Source organism: Cannabis sativa, chromosome 1 (assembly GCF_029168945.1).
Source record: "Cannabis sativa cultivar Pink pepper isolate KNU-18-1 chromosome 1, ASM2916894v1, whole genome shotgun sequence".
Lineage (NCBI taxonomy): Eukaryota > Viridiplantae > Streptophyta > Magnoliopsida > Rosales > Cannabaceae > Cannabis > Cannabis sativa.
Window position 1 is genome coordinate 5,003,613 of NC_083601.1, and position 10,989 is coordinate 5,014,601.

The 10,989-nt window shown below is 28.0% G+C and overlaps 1 protein-coding gene across 1 annotated transcript; it reads right to left on the reverse strand.

Annotated features, from left to right (window-relative positions):
• Nucleotides 1-1,762: 1,762 nt before the first annotated feature.
• LOC115705056 (aldehyde dehydrogenase family 2 member C4) lies at nt 1,763-9,185 on the reverse strand. The gene is made up of 9 exons (XM_030632296.2): nt 8,966-9,185; nt 8,293-8,435; nt 4,220-4,603; nt 3,562-3,651; nt 3,288-3,461; nt 3,070-3,207; nt 2,435-2,572; nt 2,286-2,347; nt 1,763-2,201 (listed from the first exon to the last, which is right to left on the reverse strand). The coding sequence occupies exons 1-9, from the start codon at nt 9,090-9,092 to the stop codon at nt 1,928-1,930; spliced, it is 1,530 nt and encodes a 509-aa protein (XP_030488156.2). The 5' UTR covers nt 9,093-9,185; the 3' UTR covers nt 1,763-1,927.
• Between the last annotated feature and the right edge of the window lie 1,804 nt (nt 9,186-10,989).

Here is a 10,989-nt window from a genome sequence, read left to right on the forward strand (position 1 = left end):
AGTTTGTTGTTTTACTGTTTATGGACAATGTAATTCAAGAATTATATTGTAACTGAAATTTTTATAATTGACATTGTAATTTTTTATGTAATGAATAAATGTGTATAATGTTATTTAAAAATAGCTTTGAATAATTTGTTTTTAATATATACTTTAAATGAATATACTCTAAATTTAAAAAAAAAAAAATTATAAATTAGTTTTTATGACTAAATATTAGTCACTGAATAATTAATTTACGTAATTCTTTATTTATTATTGCCAACTAAACTATTTAGTCACAAAATATTACACTTTCCATGACTAAATTTTAGTTGTTAAAGTTTACTTTTTTGGTGGTTGAAAGTCCATATTAGTATTTATGTGACCAATTTATCAATCTTATTGTGACTAACTTCAATATATTTTGTAACTAAATTTTAGTCATAGAAAATAACATTATTCGTGACTAAATATATTAGTCACTAAATCTCTTCTACGACCGACTTTCAGCGACTAAATGGCGACTAAAAATAATTAGTCATAAAATATTTTGGGTGACTAATTAATGAGTTTTAATGACCAACAAAGTAGTCAGGGAAAATGGGTTTTTTTGTAGTGTCATCATTTCACTTCTATTCCCTGATAGAAGCTATAGATTCCATATCTATGTTTAGTGCTAGCTCCCACTCAATTGCACTACCATGTTCCCAAAATGTACGTACCATCCTGACCAAAAAGTAAGCTTAACTAACAAATCAAAGAACATGTATAATACTCTTGAGATCGAACCTAACCATGTCAGGATTAAGATCATTTGATCTAGGATCAACTAGGTGATATTGAATTGAATAGATATTACGGTAAGTTTAACATATTTGATTCAAAGTTCAATATCGGTCCCTTCCGATGCATACTCCATGCATCCAACCCAAGCTTTACTTTAACCAATGTCCTGAAAAGGATATAATAGTTATCCAAGGTGCAAGTAAACTATGTTGTAGATTATCATATCAGTTAAACCCAGTGTACTGATAAATCTAGGAATATATATATATTTAATCACACAATCTTGATTACTTTCTACTGTGCTGACGACACAATAAACAAGAACATATATGTGATAAGGATTTGGATGAATTTATAAATCAAATAAATAAATAAATGATAACATGAACCAAATGACACAATAAGTGATGAAAATACTTCTGTTTTTTTATTGATATTTAAATGATAGAGATTACATTGAAATAGAGTTTTATTTAGAGCATAAAACCCAACACAATAAAAATTAGGTGTGATTTAATTTGGAGGAATGAAAAGACAATAAAATAGAATAAAATTTAAAATATAACAAAATTAATAAAAAAATTATTAAAATTTTCTTATAATTTATTGAAATGATCTTTTACTTTCATTTTAAAATATAATAGTAGTTTCATTAAAATAGTAAAAAAATCATTCCATTGAATGATATTCCAATATTTTTTAAAAAATAAAATAAAAATTGTTTCTATTCTATTTTATTTCATTACATCCAACCAAACGCCACCTTAATTATATTGTAAAAATCCGAATTGTAATATAAAATTCTCCTATAATTTTTTTTTTGGCAAACATGTTGAATAATATTTACTTAAATATAGAGCACTAGTAATAACTATGCAAGCTGGTTTCTGTCATTATGATAATATTTAGATAATTGACAACAAATTAGGAAAATATTAGTTTTTACTAAAATTTGCATAAGTACACACATATATGGTTATATAGTACAACTAACTAACCAGCAAATTATACAAACCCTTTTTACAAGTTTTCTATTTTTTTTTGGGCACATTACAAACAGCTGCAGTCAAACTATATAACAGAAGTATGACACTCAGTAATAACTCTCATTAAATGCCCTTTATTGGAGTTTTTATGTTTATTTATTTTAGCTTAAATGTCAAAGCCAAGGAGAGTTATATAGGGGTGTGACGACGGACTTAACCTGAAGATACTTATGAAGAGCATCCAAGCCCAAGTCCTTTCCAAACCCACTCATTTTGTATCCACCAAAAGGGCAATCGTCATTGAAAGCAAAGTAACAATTGATCCATATGGTACCCGCCCTTATTGATCTCGAAACTGTATTCGCTATATCCAAGTTTTTAGTCAAAACTCCTGCTGCCAGCCCATATCTACTATTGTTGGCACACTTTATAGCCTCATCCATGCTCCTATACATATATATTTATTGGCAATTAGAATATTAATTAATTAATAAACTAATAAAATTTGAAAGTATAGAAGAAAATTGTTACTTGAATTTCATCAGTGCCATAACAGGTCCAAATATCTCGTCTTTTACAATCAGCATCTCCTCCTGATCGTCATGAAATATTACTTAATTAGATGATTTTATACATTATAATAGTACTGTTAGCTAAATGAACTAAATGAACAAACTTACCGTAACATTGGTGAAAATGGTAGGCTCAATGTAATATCCCTTGTCTCCTATTGGCTTACCACCAGTTAATAAAGTGGCCCCTTCTCTCTTGCCATTCTCAATGTATCTCAGAATTTTATCGAACTGAGTTTTGTCAACCTGAAACCAAAGAATGTGAAATTGTGAAGTTAATTAATGATTATTAATACTATAATATTATTGTTTCATTTTTTTTTCTCTTTTTTCACTTCGGCGCGAAATTCGGTGGGCGGAGGCGCTTGTCGTGAAGGAAGCTTTGCTGAACTCAGCGTTTTAAGCGAGCTGAAGTAGAATCTTATCTGATTATAGTTTGATTTGTGTTCTGATTTTAGTTTTTACATTTTGTTAAGCAACCTGTAAATTAAACTGCGGATTTCTTTGCTAGACATATTCGATTATTAAAGTTTGTCTGCGATTGCATGAATTGATTTTATTCATATATATATATACATATATAAACGGTTTGTTTTTTAATAATTTTTTTGTTGGTATTTTCGGCTACAATATTTACAAATGGTGAAAGTATACATTATTAATAAATGAGTTTTTTTTTATCTTGTTTTAGAAAATTACATTATACACAATGCATTATCTTTAAGATCGATCAGTATATATACCTGGGGTCCTTGACGAACTTGAGGATCAAAAGGGTCGCCCACGGACCAAGCTTTAGCCTTCTCTACTAATTTGTTCACCAATTCATCGTAAATCCCTTCTTGAACATAAACACGAGAACTTGCCACACATATTTCTCCCTTTGATTAAAATGAAATATTAAAGATCATACAAAATATATAGTATAATTGTATGCAAGTGTAAGTGATGAAATTAATACCTTGTTAAATAGGATTCCTACAAGAGCAAGCTCAGAAGCCATTTCTAAATCAGCATCATCAAAAATAATGAGTGGTGACTTGCCTCCTAATTCTAGTGATACCGGTTTCAAGTTGCTTGCTGCTGCTGCCTTCATTACTTCACGCCCAATCTCTCCAGACCCAGTAAAACTCACCTATAAAAATATACACACTATTCATCATCATGAAACCATCATTAATTGTATTTATATACATATTATATTCAATCAATTAATATATGTAGTTATGTTTTACCTTATCAATGTCCATATGAGAACTAATGGCAGCACCTGCAGTATGTCCATATCCATTTACCACATTGAGCACCCCGTCTGGGATACCTGCCTATATATATAATAAATGGTATAATTCACATGATATATTAATATTATTACTATTGTTATATATAATCGATAAGTTGGATTATTATAATGCTTGACATGGTAATATATAAATGAGCAATAATACTTAAAATATACACTCAAATCCATTAATAGTATTTATATAAAATAAAATTTATTATTTTCAAAGGGTATTAATGAAAAGTATTTCTATTGAAAAAATATATAACGTTTATGAGAGTAAAAATAAAAATTAAGTAAAAATTTGATGTTGGTAAAAATGAAACTATGTAAGGACAAAAATAAAATTTACCCAAAAAGAAAAACAAATAATAAGAGCAACATAGGACTTTTATTGAAGATAATGGTGCTTAAATATATAAGATTATAATTGAAATACATGACATGAATTAAAGGGACAATAACTGCTTCATAAAACTTTATCATGTGGTACCCCAGCAAGAAAAAAATATGCATATTACATACTCAAACTATTACTTTGTGTAATGGGTGCACATACTATTACTTAAACTGTACATATCAATTGTATTTAAATATGTAAATATACGTACCAACTTAGCGAGATGAGCATAAAAGAGAGCTGAAAGAGGAGTTTGCTCGGCGGGTTTGATGAGCATGGTGCAGCCAGCGGCTAAGGCAGGGCTGACCTTGGTGAAAAACATGGTGCTTGGAAAATTCCAAGGGATGATGTGTCCCACAACTCCAATGGGCTCAAGCAATGTGTAGGCATGAAATGGAGTTGACATTTTGAGCACCTCTCCGTGGATTTTATCGGCGGCACCGGCGTAGTACCTTAGGGTGTTTGCCACATTAGGTATGTCTATAGCTTTTCCCACACTAAATAATTTTCCTCCGTCACGGCAGTCCATACTAGCTAGTTCCTCAATGTTTTCCTCAATCAAATCTGCAAACTTCATCATAATCCTTGCCCTCTCCTATAATATCATCATTTGTATTCATAAATATATTACATAAACAAACTTCATCATAATCAGCATAGTGAACGTGACAGATATATATGATTGATCTACACGTAGATGACATATCACATTGCCAAATAAATAAATAGATAAATAAAAAATCAACATTACATATATTGGAGATATAGCCGATATCGGACAGACGAATTGAACATAATACATATCAAATTAATTTTCAAGAAAACCTTGCACATTTCCTTCAACGAAAGTAAAAATATTTATGACTCCCAATGAGTACTGCGCTGATATACTATTTTTGTATTTTCTGAATAGTTAAAGTTTTTAATTTTTTTATGTAATAATATGTATTATAGTTGTTTTAATTAAAGTTTAGAGAAATTTAAAATAATTTATAATACCAAAAGAGGAGTGCTAATTACAACCTCCTATTACAACCTAGTCAACCTTTACATCCGAAATCACATGTCGAAATATTTTTATTTTTTTTTTCCATAGCGGTATTCGTTATAGTTACAGTATCATCTCTGTAAATTTTTGAAAAATTCCGAATAGTTTACCGTACTTAAAATAGAGTTCTTGATATTTCAGTTTACCACGTGTGTTTAAAAAACTTTAAACGTATTTTCGGGATTGTAAAATATTCAAAATTTTTCAAAAATTTGTAGGGATAATGTTGTAAGCATAACGAGTATATACCATGAAAAAAATTGAAAAAAAATATTCCGACATGTGTTTTCGGGTATGGAAGTTGACTAAGAGGTTGTAACAAGAGATTGATTACGGTAGCACTCCTCATACAAAAAATAAAGTTGAATTGTCTAATTCACATGCATATAAAATAAAATAACCACGCATATGCATAACTACTTAAATTTTATTTTTAACATCTTAAATTATTACAAATTCACTATAAAAAACTGTTACTTTTAGTGACAAAGTTACAATATAAATTTTTGGTGAGTAAATGTGACTTTTAGTCACAACAAAAAGTTACTTGTAACTAAAACACAATATTTATTTATAAGTTGTCATTAATTTAGTTTATTTATTGTGACTAAAAACACATGATTTAATCACAACAAATCGTAATTTTATAACTAATTATTTTAGTCACAGATTTTTTAGTCACAATACAATAATAATAATAATTTATAATTAGCCACAATTTTTTTTTATCTTTAATTACAAATTTTATTATGACTAAAAGTAAAAATTTTTGTAGTAATTTTGAATACGGTAGAACCACACTATCTCTCGCAGGGGAATGGCCCCCAAAATTTTTAGTTTGTGATGTGTTATATATTAAACACACTATAGGTTTGCAAAAAAAAAAAAAAAATCCTTCTAATATATATGTATATATATAATACTACAAGAAATGATACTTTTGCCAGCACTTGCGTTGGTAAAATAGAATTTATCCATGATGTGTTGGCAAAAGGGGATTGGGAAATCAATGTTGGTATTAGAACTTTTGCCAGCATAAAATAAAAAGCGCTGGCAAAAAAGACTTTTCCCAGCACGTAAATATGCTGGTAAAAGTTAGATTTTAGCCACTGCAAATATATGCTGGTAAAACTTTGATTTTTTTGTCAGCGCAGTTTGCGAAATGCGGTGATAAAAGTTACTTTTACCAGCGCAGTAACGAACTGTACTGATAAAAGTGACATTTCTTGTAGTGTAAGCTGTGTACTATATATATATAAGAGAAGGAGACCCTTATAATATATATACAGTAGAACCTCTATCAAAGAATACACTTGAGACTAAGTAAATTATATTCTAATTGAGAGGTTATAACTAAATAGAGTTACACTAGAAAAAAAAAATTTAAAAATTAAAAAATATCAATGTAATAATAATTACAATAAATAATCATTAATACTATATCATAATAGAAATATTTTAGAGTAAATATAATTTCATACATGTATTATAATTTAAAATAAAATTATTAGTTTTACATAAATAAATTTACAAAATACATGTATATATTTTATTAAGATGTAATTATTCTTATATAGAGGTATACTTTGTTAAGACGGGACTTAGAAAATGTATAACTAATTACAATTTAGAGGTTATTCTTATTTATAACTGGCCCAAATTGGGACTTAATTTTTTTATAACAAAGTAGAGGTTATTCTTGAATAGAGTATTCTTAAATAGAGGTTCTACTGTACTATGCTTTTGGACATTTTTAATAATGTTTGTGCTAGTTATGACTTGGTTACATCAGTCGGTTTTGTCAGTTTATGCTATATTTTATTCAACTCTATTTAAAGATCGGGTTACAAAAATTTAAGTGCAACTCGCCCAATTAAGAAAAAAAAAATAATAACCCGCCCAATAAAATTTTATCGGTTTGGTCGGGTTAACCCGTCCAAACCGACCACTAATTTTTTATTTTTTTATTTTTACATACAATTATTATATTTTAGTTAATTGTAATAATGAGATAAATATGTATAGATTGAATTTAATGTTCAAATCAACCACCATAAAAAATATATTAGTTTAAAATTTATATTTTTAAAATAGTTATATAAATATATATGGGTGCACCTTAATGGGTATTACCCATGAATAGGTAATATTAGAAAAAATTGAGTTTTTATGATTAATTTTTCTATTTAATTAGAAAAATTTCTTATTTTTACATTATATGGACTAAGATTGTTCCATCAGCTGGAAAAAAAATAATTAAAAAAAGCTTTTCGGCAAAAAAATGGTAAAAAAAATTGAGCTTGACTTAAATATTTTTTATATAAATATATTTTGATATAATGTAAAAAAAAATATTTTTTTTAATATTTTTTTTAATTAAGTAGCTAAATTTAGCATAAAAATTCAAATTTCTCTTTTTTTATTGGCTAGCTATAATATTAAAATCTAATGGTTAATATTTTTAAAATTAATATTTATAGTTAAATTTATTTAGTACCCATCAATGGGTTAGTTCGGGTTGGTTGGGTTAATTAGGCGGGTTAGTATTATTTTCAACCCGTCTAATATAATGATTGGGCGGGTTATATTTTCGTCGGGTTTTTTAGTTTACGTTTTTTGTCGGATTATCTCGGTTTGATTTGGGCGGATTATTCAGGTTTGGAGGTTTCAAAAAATTTATGGGGTTCCACCATGGCGACTTCTTAATAATTCTTAAAGGGATAAGCTGATTGTAATATTTTATGGAGGTCAGAAAGATATCCCTTTCACAAAGGAGAAAAATATAATAAATGAGTGCAAATTATTACACTATCAGTACAAGATAGAAAATCCAGCATTATCACTATCAGTACAAATGAGTGCAACTTAAATAAAACTAAATAATAAATTATATTATTTTTTAAATTAATAATTTAAGTAATTGATGACGCCATTCTCTAATTTTCTTACATATGTATTGACGAATGAGTTTAGTATATACTATTTGATAATTAATTATATTTTTATATATAACCACTTCACTTAATTGACTCACACACGTATAAATATAGATACGTATATTGTTTATAAATTAATATATATGGCTTATTAAATTACTTATATATGCACATGCATACATATAGCACTAAACAAACATGCATGCATAGATTAAAGAGAGTTCAAAATAAGCGTGAAAGCAGAAGCAATATTATATAAATATATATATAATAAACTAGTGTATTTATATATATACATACAGAGCCAGACATGCGAGGCCAAGGACCATGATCGAAGGCGGCACGGGCGGCTTTGACAGCCAAATCGATATCTTCCTTATCTCCTTCGGCAACTCTTGCTATAACCTCCCCATTCCTTGGATCTATCGTCTCAAATGTTTTTCCTTTTTGGAATATACACAAAACAAAAATTAAGTTCTTCAACTATTATAATTATTTGTTTCAACTTCATATGCATGCCTAACTACATATTATATATGCTTTTATATACACGAATTAAGTTTAAAAAAAAAATTTAAAACAATATTATAGGCGTAAAAGGTATTGGCATGGCAATGACTAGTAGTACTAGCTAGCCTATACGACTACATGATTGGGTTTATGGTGGTGATCGTAATTCATAAGTACATATATATATATGTAACAAATATATATATATATATATATATATATATTATTCTTCCAAGCCACGATCGAAATTATTAAGTAAAACTAGTAAACGAAAAATATGAATATTAGATGTAATCTTTTTAACTTTAAAGAGAACGGAAATACATAAGAAATAATGATGAGTACTAGAAGAACATCTCTTAAAATATTAAAATTAAATGTGAAAAATGAAAAAGAATAAAAAAAATTTACATGGTCGAAGATGTAGAAAATATAAATAATGTTATGGAACATAAGAGCAGACCTGAAACTGAGTCGACAAATTCTCCGTTAATAAATAATTTGGTGAATTTTATTGTGGGCATCTTCACATCAAACGAGTACTCAGATTTGTTGCCATTACAATCATCATCAGTAATATTGCTCCCCATCTCTCTATGTTATTTTCCCCTCTATTCAAACACAAAATTAATAGTAATAATGCCCTCTTGTACCTTGCCATATTATATATATAGTTCTATTATGTATTAACACACAGTATACAGCCACGTACGTTCTTGTAATAATGTATGGACACATGTACAAGTGACCTAAGCAGTGATGAGATAATATATTAAGTATATATGTTGTATACATGCATGAGAAGAAAAAGATTACAAATTGATATTATATGTCTTTTGACATGGTCAATTTTGGAAATATATAATTTGGGAACTAGCTATAGCTCACCAAAAACATAAATTTACTGAGCTTTGTTCATATATTATATTTTTATACTCATATTTTTTTACCTACGACAAATAAATTAATATTTCTTAATGGTGTATCGTAATCTTTTTGTTTGTGTGATATGGGACGGTCAATATGGGTGGGTTCAACGTTTTCTTATTAGACTTGTTCTCTATATTATATATCACCACCTCGAATGTGCAGACATCCTAAAATAGGGCACGCATTAGGATTATTATGCATACGTGTCGCATTAACTTGAGAATTATCAGCATTTTTTTATGTCTTATTTTTCATATTTTCTTTATATTTATCTATGTACCGGTGATGTGGTGTAATGTAACAGTAATGATAGTAGTAGTAATATAATGAAATAATATTGGTAATAAAAATTAATTTTCGTATTTAATTTGTTATTAAAATAAATAACAAATTGATAAAATTATTCATTTTAATTTTATATTTATATAAAGAGAAGGTATTATAAAGTTATTTTAGTTTTACTTTATTTATATTTTGTGATGTAATATTTTTTATTATGTATGCTTTTTTTTAATGTGATATAGGATTCTATTATATAATATAATCATTATTATAATATTATAATTAATTCCATTATGTGCAAACTAAATATATATATTATAATAGGTAATTTAATTCTATTACAATCACTACAGCAAATATAAGTATTTGGGATGATAAAAATTGCTCCTAAAACTATAGAAATTCATCCTTAATAATTCGCGCTTCAAAGCATTATTAAAGGTGTCAAAATAAACATGAATAATACACGAATTTTTGAAATTTACTTATAATTTTGATACCCTTTAAATTCGCTCCTAAAAAACGTGTTAAAAAAAAAAATCTATTTTTGACTTTTAAGAGCGACTATGTCACTCTTAAATGTCGCCTTTAAAAGTTTTTACATTTAAAAATATATATTATTTTATAATAATAAAAATATTGACATTTAATTGATAAAAAATAATTATAATAATAGATAAGAAAAATATTAATATGAATTATAAATTTCATCAGGTTAACAAAGTAGCACAAATAATTAGCATGTAATATTATTAAATAGTACAATAACATAATAAAGTAAATAGTTCTCATTAATATAATATTAGTTACCAAGACAATTTAAATAAAATAGAAAAATTATACTAATGATATGGTTGTAGTTTTTGGTTCCATAACTGAGTCATAAAATCATCTGATCTCTCGTTCTCATTGAATACTGGAGGAAGCGGTGGCTGGCGCTGTGATGTCTACGGTGGCTGTAGCGGCTGTGATGTCGGTGCCCCCATTATCCATTGATATGGAAAAACTAGCTGAGCATGCTGTGATGACGAAGGTTGTGATGATCCATCCCATATTAGTCGAACCTGGAAAGAAAGCAGAAGGATGCTACTGCAAAATTCCTCTGTACATGTATGAATGTGTGTACGGTGGTCCATACATGTAGGAGTAAGGCAGTGGAGAGTGAAATTGTTGTGGTTGAGGCTGGGAGAGGGTGATGCTGAGATTGTGATGGCAAAGATGTAGGCATGTCAGGCTGTGCCGCTAAATGATGAGAATGTGTAGGTGAACCTTGAG

What these genes read in the sequence shown, in the direction of transcription:
- LOC115705056 (XM_030632296.2), bottom strand. Translation starts at nt 9,092, where the DNA reads ATGGGGAGCAATATTACTGATGATGATTGTAATGGCAACAAATCTGAG. An exon ending in GGCCTCGCATGTCTGGCTCT is followed by an intron (nt 4,604 to 8,292) that starts GTATGTATATAT and finishes ATGATATTATAG; the next exon opens with GAGAGGGCAAGGATTATGAT. An exon ending in CTCATATGGACATTGATAAG is followed by an intron (nt 3,462 to 3,561) that starts GTAAAACATAAC and finishes ATATTTTTATAG; the next exon opens with GTGAGTTTTACTGGGTCTGG.